The sequence below is a fragment of the Amphiura filiformis genome, chromosome 2 (assembly GCF_039555335.1).
Source record: "Amphiura filiformis chromosome 2, Afil_fr2py, whole genome shotgun sequence".
Taxonomy (NCBI): domain Eukaryota; kingdom Metazoa; phylum Echinodermata; class Ophiuroidea; order Amphilepidida; family Amphiuridae; genus Amphiura; species Amphiura filiformis.
In genome coordinates this window covers 4,063,314-4,078,100 of record NC_092629.1, presented here as the reverse complement: position 1 = coordinate 4,078,100, position 14,787 = coordinate 4,063,314, and the positions used below count along the sequence as shown (strand labels likewise).

Sequence of the window (14,787 nt, the reverse complement as noted above, 5' to 3'; positions counted from 1 at the left end):
ATTTGGGAATGCAACCAACCCCATATTGGTCGTGACATAAAGCAAGGGTAGAACAAAACCTGTATCAAGTCCAAGTTTTTGAAAAAAGGGGACACAAACTTGTGAATGTACGGACAAAAACTTATATCACAAATAAGCAGTCGTGTGTCAATCAGGTAACGTCAACGATCTCCCTCTTCCCGTCCCAACGACCCCCTCACCCCTACCCATCCTAAACTTCATGTCCTTCTCTTTTGTATCCTCACACTAAAGTTTCTACAAGTATTTCAGGTTACTCCGTCCTCCAACCACACACACACTGCTCAGGGGCTTCATGTCAAACATCAAACAACTGCTTAATAGACATTCAATAAGCAGTCCATATACAGTCAATAAGCAGTCCATATACAGTCAAAGACAAAAGCCTGCTTAATAAAACTTTAAGGCTTGCAGGTTTACACTGTAAGCCACTGAGAATAAACTGCACAGATCATAAAATAAATTGGCTCAGTATAAAACGACGCATGGAACATTTTTGTGAAAATTGATATTTCCATGTGAATGTGCCCTACTGACCTCTATTTATCTGCCAAATTTACTACTGTTACTGCTAGAAGTAAATGAAACTACAATTTCTTATATGTCCCTATGAGATTGTAAAAGTCCCTTTTTCTCAAAATGACAAATGTGTCATGCGCCGTTTTTATACTGAGCCACACCATTGTGTTCAAACCATTTTTTTAATTGAGCAGTCATTTACATGCACATATACTATTCAAAATTATTTTTCTATCTTCTATTGTTTTCCAGCTGCGTCAAGAGAGAGTAGTAAGCAATATAAATGCCATTTTGGTTGTCCGCTGCACTGCTCAAATCATATATGGAGACTTTTTCTAACTATCACTCAGTTTATACATGCCTGCTCTGTTCATGTATAGTAACTGCGTAGCGATTGCTCATAGAGCGGGAAAGATATAACGGCTTAGATTAGTGCTTCATTTTAGGTAAGCGATCGACTGCCGAAATTAATGCTTCATTTCAGGCTTAAATTGCTTAAATTAGAGTTTCACTGCCTAAATTAGAGCTTCAAAACAGGCAGTTGATTGCCTGCAATAGAGCTGCATAACGAGTGCCTAAATAATGTCGCCTCAAAAACAATGGGTCAATATGTAATAAAATGAACATAATGTAATTAACCAATCAGAAAACACCAACGTGACCTTATGACCCTACGCCACTGTAAAGGAACCCTGACTACCACTGACTTGAACCAAGTTCTTGTTCAAGTTTCTTTGCGAGTCGTCGTTCTTGCAGCATTTTAGCTGCCATTACTTTGTAGCGTGGTTCTTCCAGAGTTTCTCTTGCTCGTTGAGTTTTGGGATGGTGGTATCCATGGACCTATGAAAAAGACAAATCAGCACAGAATTATTTTCCATTCCACATGGATTTGGAGTAACATGGACTAGTAGTTCTATTGTACAGTTAGGAAGATATCAGAAAGCTGTGTCGGAGGGAGCATGACCTAATGTTGCTTACGTTTAAATATTGATACAAATAAAGCTGACACTTTTGTGAAAAATTCGAGGAATTCACATGCACTGGTGCTTGATCATTGATCCCATACAAATGCTAATAATGCTTGTAAGCTCTAAATTTGATTGGTTCCTGGGTGTTGTCTATAAGGTGATCACAACAAGTAGAAAATTAAAATACTCCGTTTACCTCTAGAGCCGTTTCGTGCCACTTGACAAAGTATTCACACGCTTGGGTGTATCTCCTGTTATCTTCATGATAGATCCCTATGTTAAGTAATAGTCTGGTGGCCAGGATGCTGAATTCACCATAGGCCTGTAAGCAAAGCTCCAATGCTTTCTCATAGCTCTGTAATAAAATGAAATGGGGAATATGAATATTCATGAGGTACATTTGAATATTTATGACAACGTGCAGAAGCAAAATGTGTGCGTTCCAAAGCAAAATGCTCAGGGTTTGTGGCGCAGATATTAATCATGTTAATCTGAAATTACTCCCTCTCACTTTACAAGATGCACAATAATTATACAATATGAAAAATGCTTAAGGGTACATGTAACTCTCAAGTGTTATTTAAAGGCATACACTGAAGGAGTCTAATAAACATAAGACAGTTTGTTCCATTCCTTTGATGCAAAAATAGTAAATATTCAATTATTTATACCATAAACTTATTCTGTCGCCACAGGTTGCTGGATTCACTATACTTTTTTTTCATCCCCATCTCCCTCAATGTCAAAAAGAAATCTATGCCACTGTTCATCAGCACCAATTGAGATTAGCCATAGGGCAGGGTGGCAAGCCAGTCTCCTCCCCTGTTCAGTCGACAGATAAGTTGTGACAAAATTTATGACTTGCATCTTCCTTTTGATCTTTTTTAGATCCAAAATTAACCCCATTTTGTCCCATTACGTATTTTTCTTAAAAGATGTTAAATTGCCGCGCGCTTCGCGCCCATTTATCGCTAAAACCATCTGCGAGTAGATCTGACAGACGGCCCCTTGGAAATTTCTTTTTTTTTCATCTTGAACACGAATCTCAAAAATGAGAGTTATAATTCCATTATTTCTATAATGTAGATCATAAATAATGTAAGTGCTAGGGCAGCTCCACTGATGCCTGGAATTGGGAAAAAGCATAAAACTTAGCGTAAAAGCGTAAATACTAAATAAACCATAAGGCCTAGATGCATCTTCCTTTGGCACGATTTTAGGACACAAGTTAATTTATAGTTGTCCTCAATTTTGTTCATTTTTAGCATTGATATTGCAATTTTTCTCGCGCTTTTGTCCAAGTAATGTTCTTTCTGATCAGTGGGACGATTTGGAAATTTTGTCAACTTTTCAAGCGATTTCCCCGGTAAAAGAAATCTGAGGACAGCTTGAAAAAAACATGGGTTACAGTTGTGGGGGAGGGGTGTCTTCTATCTGAAGAATCAGAGGTGGCAATCATGTTGCCTTGCCCAGGGGCCATCAAAAGTTAAATTCGGCCATATACCAGAAAAAACTTCTCGAATCCCCCTCCCCCTGAGAAAATGGTCTAGCGACGGCCCTGTATGTTGACATTGAAAAACCCCGCTATTTTCATCTGGTAGTGATAGACAACCAAAATATAGCCTTCTTATTAAACCATGGGATTATTGGGGGTATGAGTCAGTAGGAATTCAGGAATGTGATTCAACGATTGTGCAATAATGGACTGAAAATCAATACAATTACATAAATTTTGGTCACCAAAAATCCTGAATTCAGGAAAATACCTGAAGAATCACACCCAATATATACTAACTAAATTATTTGCCCCCCCACCTTTTTAGATTCTTGAGGATCCTGACAAAGAAAAAAATGGATCAACAATTCAGTGAAATTGAGACACATACATTACTAAAGTAAAAATATAAAAATATCCTCTGGCCAATGTGTTATACCCCTTCAGATGAAAACATGGAATATAAAATGCTTTTTACCTTTATCTGTCCTTCTGTACCTCTGCCTTCAAGAACTCCGCCGGTCATTATTGCCTCAGCCAACATACCATCATCACCGAGCTAAAATAAATGACAGAAACGTGTTAATGCAAACAGTGCAGCACAGAGCTGGAGCAGGCAAGTACGTATTGAGCAAAATTGAGATTTCGTCAGCACATATTAATCAAGGGTTAGCTTAGGTTAGCTTTGTTTGATTGGCGTAATCCGGCCTACATTAAATAATGCTACCGGCATTGAATATTTTCAAGTTAATTTTGAGGGACAAAAAAGAAACGTAATTCAAAGGCACATTGATCCCAGCGTAAATGTAACAAAGTTACAATTGTTTATAAATTGTCTTAAAGTGAAGAACAAATCATTCTAATTGTCATTAGGTATTTTGGATATGAAAATGTTGGTAAAAACAGAAGACAACAGGAGCTTTGCAAAGTTGAAACCCCATTCAAATTCATGTAGCTATAACGAATGTGGCTTTATTGTCTTACCATTGTAAATATTTCAATGGCCTCCTTGATAGAATCCTGGGCTTCCTCCAGTGCTTCCTGTGCAGTAAGCCCATCGTGACCTTTTCGTTCGTACACATCATTCAGAGTCATTGTATTGCGAGTTAGAGAGTGCGCTAGCTTGTACTGAAAAGAAGACAGAGAAATAAGGTGTTAGGAGGGTACGTGAGTCGTAATGACAATGTCGCCAGTGGAGAGATCGCGTATAATGACAGCTATCGTGTTATATTCCCGGGGTTATATTTAGGGTTTTTGTGACCGCGAGACCAGAAGACGGATCATGAAGGTTGATATTGGTTATGTGAGGTAATTAAAATAAAATGAGCTTCTATGCTTCTAAAAATGTGGGCTACTGAACTCCAGGAGAGGGGGCATGAATTCATTATAGGCCTACATGTGTCAAAAATGAAAATATTTGTATTAATACTGTTGAATGAATATCAACCTATCCGTCTTGTCACAAGGATTAAAAACTGTATAGTTTCGACCATCTACGACCTAATATGGTTACGGACATGTAAGACAAAGCGTGAAATGTCAAAGGTCAATCTCATAGGGTCAAATTTAGATTTAAAAATACTCCCAATTTATTTAAAAAATAGGCTGTATAATTGTTCATCTTGCCACAAGGATTTAAACAAGTATAGTTTGCACTGTCTATTGTGTATCCGTTGCCGAGTTAAACAGAGGCAGTGTAAACTAGTTTCCTTTCAATCCCGTGACTATACATCTATATGAACAGCATATACACCAGTATAAATAAATAAATAAATAAATAAATAAATAAATAAATTCTTCTTTTCATTTTCAGTGAAACCTTATTTTAATGCAAATAATTTAACAGAATCCGGAACCAATAAAATCTCACATTGATTATTGATGCGTGTACTCACCCTCCCTCGTTACTTCAACGACATAAATACATCAGATATCCTTTGCCTCCGGTTAGCACAGGTTGATACTGTCATGGGCATGTTTAATTGCTTGCTTACACGACATACATACAGAACAACAAACAAACAAGTAAACAATAAAACCAACCTTGTGGAAATCACCGGATAGCGTTTTTCTCAGGTTTATACTGTCATGGGCATGTTTAATTGCTTGCTTACAGAGATATTTTTCTTCCGCTGATTGTGTTACAAAATGCACTAACTTCAATTTCTGAAACAAACAAAGAAAATGTAAAAAATACACACGAATAAATTTACAGATTGTAACTTAAAAAAATACATTTTTACTTTTTAGAAAAAATAAATCAGTAATGGTAACAATGTTATATGCAATGGAAACAGTAATATCTTGGCTAAGAGAAACACTTGACTTGGATTATTTACTAGTTCGCGTCCAGAAAACGAGTTGGCTTGTTCGCGTATATCAAGCATGCGTCGCGTACCGGTATTTGTTACTTTAACACAAACTTCAACGCCTAACGCACGCACGGCGTTAAAATGACCGTTTTTGTCCTTGTCGAAATATTTGGGGTTTGTTTACTACCATATTATTCGGGAAGCAAATTGCCCTGGTAAGCATGTTGAATTAAAGTAATAGCCAATAGATCTATTAATATTTAGATGTACAACTTCATGCGGTATGTACATACGAAATCTGCACACAAAAAACTCCATTCAATGCGTGTAGCTACAAATGTCCCAAACATGTTCGCGCATACGTTCTCTATCCAAAAATGCAAAAATCATATTTATTTCAATTGTCTAGTGAATCACTGATACAGCCTTTAAATAAAAACAAACTACAACGGAAGTGGAGATAGTTACCTGCTCGAATACCAGTGCTGCGATATCATGAAACTCCACCAATCTTTCAGGTCGATTTCCTAACTTCTCTACCTCAAGTTGAATTGCTTTCTCTAGGTATGCATAGGCATCATCATATTGTCCAGCTTGGACCCTGGGAACACAAATAACATATTTCACAATGTTATCCTCGTTTTCTCCCTTTATTAATAACAGTACTCAATAAGAAAGTAAACTGTACCCTTTAGGGCTCTTCTGAGCCAACTTACACAGTCTGGTGTCAATGGCTCAGAATAGCTCAAGGTTGGACCCAGGCGTCAGTTATATTGGGGCTGGGGATGTCTAAGAGTAAACTGGATGAACGCTTCCCTTCTCGGTAAGCAATTAAACATGTTAAAGTAATATTGTGTGAAATAGAATGCGTTACTTTGTAAACAGAGTCAATATTAAGTGGGTTCCATCTTGAAAGATACCCACCACATGATCGTCTATTTTCCGATGCAAATTTCTCACCATGTAATTTTGCATTTCCTATTGTTCGACGTTTCATAATTCAAAGCACAAATTTCATCATGACATGACACGTAGGAAAAACAAACGCTCGTTTTAATTCGAGGATATTTTGATACAAATGTTGTTTTCATTAGAGTTTACATTAAAGTCTATCTTCAGTTTTAGAGTTGTACTAACAATAACTATTGTTTCTATTATTATTATTCACAAAATATACAAACAATAGGAGTATCATACAATTGATGTTTCTAACAAAACATTACATAAAATTTTTAATTCTAGACCTTTACAATATCAACAGCTGTCACATATACATATATATTCATCTTTTTTAGTCTTTTTGCAACAATTTTATTCCATAAACTGTATATTTGTGAGCAAATTGAGGGCGCTATTTACATTATTTTATAATTTAGCCCAACAATTTGAGTTATTAATTTCATTTCACGATAATAAATTTCTTTGCTCATTTTTATGATGCCATTGTACACGTGTCAAACCCTTGCAAAGATGCAAACAAGATTTAAGATAAAGGGCGCCTTCAGTGTTCAATTTTGCTCAAAAATAAAAACAATTCAAACAACCGTGCTTAAGAAACGAGTTATACTTACAATACTCTAGCAATCTGGTCATATCTATGGGATATCACGTCGTCAGTCATGGTAGATTTCCCGTTCTCAATAGCTTCCTGATATGCATCCTTGAGTCTTAGTTGCCAGTCTTTATCATTGAAACCCTGCAAGGAAAGGAATATTTAGGACCGGAGGTTGAAATTGTTTACCTGTGCACAATTATTACAGACCTTTCAAACTTAAATTTCACTCAATATAATAATATAATCTTCCACAAACAACATCCATGTCCATAAGTGCCAAAGAAGAACTTGCCTCTGCAGAACCGATTCAAACTGGGCTGAATGTAAATGCCTCAACAGACTGAGCGCTGATATTGGCCGATGTAAAGTGACTCTAACAAGTGGGGTTATCTAAACAGCGTATGTGACCTGCGTATGTGGCCTCTATTGGAGCAAGAATGCAAAGCTGAGGACCTTCCTGGCATAAAACCATGATATTGCTTAAGAGTTAGTTAGCTTATCTAGCGTATGTGGACACAATAAGAAGAATAATGTCAATGATATGTTGATTATTCATTTCTGGGAATTTAAACATAATGAAGAAAGGGGATAAAAAATATGTCCCCCTGTAAAAGTCAAAATGACTTCGCTTCGAATGATATTGTAGGTCAAATAAGTGGATTCTATGATGATTTGATCTTCAAATTAGGACATTAAGCGACGAGAAAAACATACGGGCGACTAACCCAATGCTGCTTTCTTACCTCTCTCCAGTATTTCAGCAGCATGGCACTATTGTGTTCATTGTAGAGTAGGTCAAACACTCCCCAATCTGTCAATGTTGCTTTCAGTTTGGTCGTATCCTTGATGAAAATTAGATGTGGCGGTAGTTCCTGGAAAGGAGGACAGCCAAGTAAGAATTCAATAATTTCAAATGGATTGTTAGATATTTTCTATACAAACCACTATAACTACGCCATCAACAATAATATGCCTATATAGCATCGTTGGGCATGAAACATTTTGTGCTTATGGCCCTTGAACATGTTTAAACCAAACCTGTCAAGAGCTTACATAGGGGTTTTTCATGTTCAGGGGCCAATGACACATAGCTTTTTCCTGCACAACGACGATTTGCTTATTTATTAGATCATATCTCATATCTATTTCATAAAGCATTTTCTGTAAGTATAAATTGGGCTATTCCTGTTGAAATCCATACACCCCTATGGAAGACATGACCTTAATCGCCACGCACAGGGAGTGTGAATTTCAAATGTGGTTACCTGACCTCAATTTGAAATCTACACCCCAAGGTGTGTGATTATTAAGACACATGTCTTGCATTGGGGTGTATGGGTTTCAAATGTGACAGCCGCACATTAATATTCTATCTTCATTATGATATAACTTTTCCTTATAAAATAAAAGTATTTTCATTTAATTTTCATCTTAATTTAAGATTGTGTCCGATTGTTTTACCAATTATCCCCATTATAAGCCCATCTCATGCATGCTTAAATGTCCCAATAAAGAAAAAATCTGGAATTTGATGAATATTAAGGTGTTCTGATTTGGCACTTGAAGTAATCCCTGACAATAAAGGGGGCTTCAGGAATCCGTCGAGGATTCATCTGAAGTCAAAGTGGTTGATAAATTGGGGAAATTTCGAAATATTGACAAATATGCAAGAAACAGGTAAGGCACAACATCTAATTTGGTCCTACAGCGCCATCGGTGTTACGATAGCTATACCGATGGCTCTTTCTACCATACCCTGAAAAATGTCATATTGCTTTCGTTTATATTTAAAATCCCATTCAATGATCCCAGCGAAAGTGTAAAAAAATTAAAATTGCTTAAAAATTACTTAAAATCTGAATTTGGATGATTTTGCGCTCCTCCGGAATGCAAATCACTAATGGATTTGCACGTGTAATTTCTGATATTCAGGCATAAAAAATGCGTCTCTCTTGAAATGAATCACCAGTATCGGTGTTAGTTACTGCATTAGTAAAAAATTATAGAGCAGCACAAATATAATAATATGTGTGGAGAACACCTCAGTTTGGTATTGGCAGATCTCTGAATACCCCTTAAAAGAGATGTTTTCTATCTTACATTGAGGTCACACATTAAAACAATTACTTTTCTGGATCAGATTATAGATTCTTCTTACCTCCACCTTGCGTTCTACATTGGGCACTGTAAAGAAATACTCTGCAAGCTTCTTATGCCACCACATCTTATCTGAGTCCTTTGGCAGATACCTGCAATGATTGCAAATGACAAATTCCAGGTAATGTAAGTAAAGTAAGCCAAATAATTAAGGTACCAGTTGTGTTCACCCCTGTATATCCTAAATAAAAACAAATACGTCACAATTTAAACAAGCAACCCATACTTGTACTCTTTAACTCTGATTTAAGACCTTATTTGTTGAAATTGGTTGAGAATTAAAAAAAGGTTGATCTAAAATCTAAAGAAGAAACGCAATCAAAAGCACGACGCTAGTTTTAACATGCCAATCAATAGCTAATCAATGGAAACACGGCGCTCGTTTTCTTGTTCGAGAACGCTTTGTGTACAAATCAATAGGGCATGCAATGGCGCAAACTGCAACTTAAATGTGCATCTACCTTGAGTTTTTCGGTCGTCGTGTCTTTATTTCTTCAACGATACCAACGAATGAGGTCTTAAATTCGAGCTAAAACATCAAACTGTTGGCTGCTGGTTCCAATTAGGACATATCTGTCTTTGTTTAAGATATACACGGGTGAACATAACTGGTACCTTAATTCTTTTACTTACAGTATTTCAAAACATTGGAGCAACAATTGAACAAATTATGGGCCGCTTATCGTATCCTTGCGCAGAGTGTACAATAACGCCCGACCGAACGTCCGAGACAGTGTATTTTGTCGTTGAATATGCCTAAGCAGCTAATCCGATGGACTCACTGAAATGTTGCCGCTATTGCAGTGGCGTACCGAAAGCCTAAACATAGACCAAATTTGTAATGTTCATCTTGCATCTGATTTAGGCAACAATTGTCCTTATTTTGGTCCATCTTAGAATCACAGTTGCACGTCTGCTTCGCGTACATACGTCCCGGTAAAGTGAATTTGCTGGCGGGTCAGGTGGATAATTATGCTATTTTGTCCGGGATACACCAGTGATAAGGGACCGTTTACAAATAAACGCATCCCAAAAAGAAAGTATCCAGTTTGATTTTGGTCCATAAATCACAGATGGGGTCTTAAATCAAGACCTACCATAAGTATGTTACAGATGGATTTATTCCGCACAGTTTGATATCTCATTTGTCCAAATCGATGCAGAATTGACGACACAATGACTTTTTGAATGCAATCACTTAAATTTTAAAAGTTGCAGTAAATTCCTATTGATTTTGTCCTGCTACTCAATATGGTAGCGATAGATCAAGAACATGCGCCGCAGATGTCTGGCAGTCATTATGCAACAGAAGGACATACCAGATATTGACTGTGAAGTGTGAAGGGTAAAACATTGAGGAAGGAGTAAACGAGCATCTGTATTGAATAAAACACATGAAGTGAAGTCAAACCGCCTTTATACCGTCTGTTATTGTGTACCTTTATGAAGAATCTTAAGAAGCAGGAAAACCACATCAAAAGTGATTATTGCAACTTTTAAAATTGGGGTGATTGCATTTAAAGGATCACTGTGTCATCAATTCTGCATCGATTTGGACAAATGAGATATCAAACTGTGCGGAATTAATTGTACATACGTTTGATTGGTCTTGCTTTAAGATCCCATCTTTGATTTATGGACCAAAATCAAACTGGATACTTTCTTTTTGGGATGCGTTTACTTGTTAGGGGGGCCTGATGCAAAAACATTCATCGCTAATATCTTTCGGGGCTCCTCCTTTTCAGATCTCAAACATTTCAGCCTCACCCCCTTTTGACATGGAAATTATGGTTCAACCCCATAGAAAAGCATATAACTCAATGCCCGAGCAACAATACAGGAAAACCAAGTTACAATACAGGAAAAACAAGTTAGGCGGGTAATACTTTCAGGCAGGACAGGTAACTTTTTTTATCTATACTGGAATTTGATTGATAATTGATTGATTAATTGATTGATTGATCACTCACTTCTTCCTGACAGCCTTGCTGACTGCCCTGTGGTAGAAATCTAACCTTCCCTCTCCACTGTCTCCAAATGGTCTTATGAATGCCCGTAAGGCACGGTACACTGTAGCCCACTTGGCAGCAGGTAGGGTTTCCTGGAATTTGCCCTCTTTCTCGGATTTGTTGGTGTCTGAAAGATTACATGAGTTACATCATAGGTATACTTGTCTTGACTCTGATGATACCAAAACATTCATTCATTGTCAACATCATCATTGTTTACATCATCATCATCATCATTGTTCTTCTCCCCTCATCATCACTGCGTTGTCATCATCATAATCATCACCGCTGTTGCAGTTATTTTTCTTCATCACATCACCACCATCACCATCATCATAGTCACCATCACTGTCAACATCATCTACATTTTCAATGTTCATATCATCAACATCATCATCTTCACTCTCAACATCATCATCTTTTTCCAGGGCCGGATTTACCATTGGGTCAGATAGGGCCCGGGCCCAGGGCCCCCAAATTTGGGGGCCACCAAATGTCCATATTTATCTTCTATTTTAGTCCATGTTTGGTACAAAATATGGTCAAACTTAACAAATTTTGCGGACTTCGTGCGCACTTGTCCTTATCAGAATTCATCGGCTTACTTCGGGCTAAAATAGTCTGATTTTGATTTTTAGCGCACTTCGCGCGCACTTGTCCTAGTAAAAACAAAATATTCCCCCTCCACCTCTAAGCTTAAAGTGCTTCTGCCGCCATTATCGATCTTATACGAAAAACTCCTCCCCTCATCAACATCAGCCTCATAAAAAATTGTTGATGACCAGATGACACTGCATCATCTTACACATCATTATCATCAACGCAGTTGTCATCATCATCGGTATTATCGTTGTTGCCATCGTCATCATCACTGTCGTGCGTTATTTTCATTGTCATTGTCGTCATAATCTTCGCTGTTATCATCATCATCATAATCACCATAATCATCATCATTGTAGTCCTTTCTTCCATCATCATCATCATTATTTGTCATTCACAGTATTGTCTCCCTTATCCTTGTTATATAATCATAATCGTTATTGTCAAGCTTACTTGTTGCAGATATTACCAACCTCATCATCATTATCATCATCATCATCATCATCATCATCATCATCATCATCGTCATCATCATCATCATCATCATCATCATCATCATCATTGCTATCATCATCATCGTTGTTGCCGCCATTATCTTTATCATCATGAAAATCAAAGACACACTTACCACTCATGAATTTGAACAGTCCACCTGATTTATTACTTGGCATGAGATTATCTTCATGAGCTAGTATCTTCAATAACTCTGTCTCCAGCAACCCTGTAGATGAAGTCTCTAGAAGACATATTGTTGCTACTAAGAGCTGCCCACCGTTCTCTTCTTCAAATCTATCAAATACTTGGTGTATAAGTCTGTTAAACAAAGATGAGAATTCCCATTGAAATAAACTATGCCTTACAATATGATGCGATAATTTACTGGATTCTGTGACATGTTTCAATGCCCAATGGCGGTGAAGTTCTGCAATAAGCCTAAATCTTACCTCTCCACACCGGGCCTTTAGGTTTGAAATCTACGAGCTTTCATTTATTTTTCATAATTGAAATGTAAATGTTAAACTGGTGCACATTTTGTGACACTTTGTAACAGACTCACAAGTCAACAACAGTTAACGCCATGGAATGATGATGAATCCATGAGCAAGCTTGTTGATTTTGTCAGTAAACTTCTCAGACACCATAGACTATATAGACCCTTAATTCTTCACATGCTATAGAGGGATTTGTTATGTTGAAGTTTGATACCCATATAATACTTTAGTTTCATACCCTGCAACATTTTAGACCCAGTTACACATTTAATAACAGTGTATGTTATACTCACTCTATGAGGCCATCAGCAAGCCTGTTAATTTTGTCTGTGACCTTCTCATAGACACCATAGACCCTTAGTTCCTCACATGCTATAGACAGCCACAGTGGGTTCTGTGATGCTTGCTTCCCTAGCAGGTTGTTCATCTGTTGATTGTCCAGTTGTTTATTGTACTGTCTTAACATCTCACTTACAATTTCCTTGGTAACAAAACCAGAACATTTAGGGATCGGTCAATATTTGTGGTGGACGGGATGTGTAGATTCATATTTCTCTGAGACGGAAAAGTCAGGTATAGACACTGATGCAGAATGGCAAGCTTTTTAGTTCTTCAAGGTGTGAAATAATGATAAGAACAATAATCACGATAACCTAGGGTGTGGTTGGATGCATGTGTTGGGGTTTGGCGGACAACAGGGATTTTATTCCACTATCTCCCACAATGCTAATTGATGCAGGTGACCTTCAGGAGCAGGCGGTGTAAACTTACATTTGTGTAGAATAAATGTAAAGTCCTAGTGCATGCATGATGCATATTATCTGAGATTGGGATTTCTCGCCATGTGGTAGGTATAATGTTAGAAGTTTACCACATACTTTGTCCAAAGTTGGACTGGGCAACGTTGCTTCTCCTTTAAGCTATTTTTAATCTGCTGATTTGCAATAACTGTGTTACAATAACAACCCTAACGTAATGTTAATGTAACACTTGCAGAGCTTTTAGTGTCGTCTGTGATTTGAGATGCAAACCCTCGTCAACTCATGATTAACCATGACACCCCTAACTTACCCTTCTTGTACTCATATCAAGAGGTGTGACCATCAACTCCTTGACACTATAGCCTCGTTCCTTTAAGGATTTGTGTGGTGGTGTTTCATGTATCATTGATATGATCACACGAACCTGTGGTGCCAATCTACGTGGCAGCCATTTCAGAATCGTTGCAGCTGTGTCATCATCAAACTGTTGTTAAAATAAATATATTGAATAAATAAAGACAATTACAAACAAACAAAAACATTTTTAAATCAATATCATTATGTTATGATTTTAATATCACTGTTAGAATGTTTTGTTTCGAAACTGTTTTTTAAATTTATTAAAACGTTTCATACCCTTTACATAATCCAACATTGAAACGTTTCGTGTGAAATGCTTTGCGTTTGCTGGGATACTTGTTTGACAATGTGCAAAAATATATTGGTTGAGGGCATCAATGATTACAATGACTGGGTTTGTTTGAGCGTTAGATAGCTTACTGCTGGTGATTTAACAACTTAACTTGGTTAAGGGCATCAATGATTACAATGACTGGGTTTGTTTGGGCGTTAGATAGCTTACTGCTGGTGATTTAACAACTTAAAGCCATATTATAACATTTGCTGAGGAGGACGCCCTCACTGATTTTTTTAATTCATTTTTTAGACGATTATATTGTACTTTATGAAATCAATATACCCTGCAAAAATCAAGACTCTAGGTGCTGTAGTTTTGTCAAAATCCGAGATTTTGAATTATCAGTCCAACGCATACACGATGCTCATAACACACAGTACGTACACGGCGTGAGAGACGGTGATCTACACAACAAAGGGACGTAACATAACATGACCGAAGGAGTGGTACGTATTGGCGACATATGCGCTGGTAGTAAATTCCCATTTTCTTTGCTTTGCCGTAGTTGTTGGCTCAAAAATAAAAGGGGATATATCTGACAGTAAAAACTAACATTTTATGGCAAAGAAATGCTAATCTATTTTGTAAGAAAATGTTATAATATGGCTTTAACATGGTTAAGGGCATCAATGATTACAATGACTGGGTTTGTTTGGGCGTTAGATAGCTTACTGCTGGTGGTTTAACAACTTAACTTGGTTAAG

General features: G+C 37.2%; 1 protein-coding gene across 1 annotated transcript in view; it reads right to left on the bottom strand.

Moving 5' to 3' along the window:
- Positions 1-738: 738 nt before the first annotated feature.
- Positions 739-14,787, bottom strand: part of LOC140145788 (telomerase protein component 1-like) — a 31,953-nt gene continuing 17,904 nt past the window's right edge. Inside the window, exons 13-25 of the mRNA XM_072167466.1 lie at positions 13,697-13,870; positions 12,919-13,106; positions 12,262-12,446; positions 10,995-11,160; positions 9,026-9,116; positions 7,611-7,739; positions 6,884-7,008; positions 5,781-5,913; positions 5,044-5,166; positions 3,985-4,128; positions 3,479-3,559; positions 1,702-1,860; positions 739-1,377 (exon numbers count right to left, since the gene is read on the bottom strand). Coding sequence (XP_072023567.1) covers positions 1,234-1,377; positions 1,702-1,860; positions 3,479-3,559; positions 3,985-4,128; positions 5,044-5,166; positions 5,781-5,913; positions 6,884-7,008; positions 7,611-7,739; positions 9,026-9,116; positions 10,995-11,160; positions 12,262-12,446; positions 12,919-13,106; positions 13,697-13,870 — 1,842 coding nt within the window. The 3' untranslated portion in view covers positions 739-1,233. The remainder of the gene's footprint in view (positions 1,378-1,701; positions 1,861-3,478; positions 3,560-3,984; positions 4,129-5,043; positions 5,167-5,780; positions 5,914-6,883; positions 7,009-7,610; positions 7,740-9,025; positions 9,117-10,994; positions 11,161-12,261; positions 12,447-12,918; positions 13,107-13,696; positions 13,871-14,787) is intronic.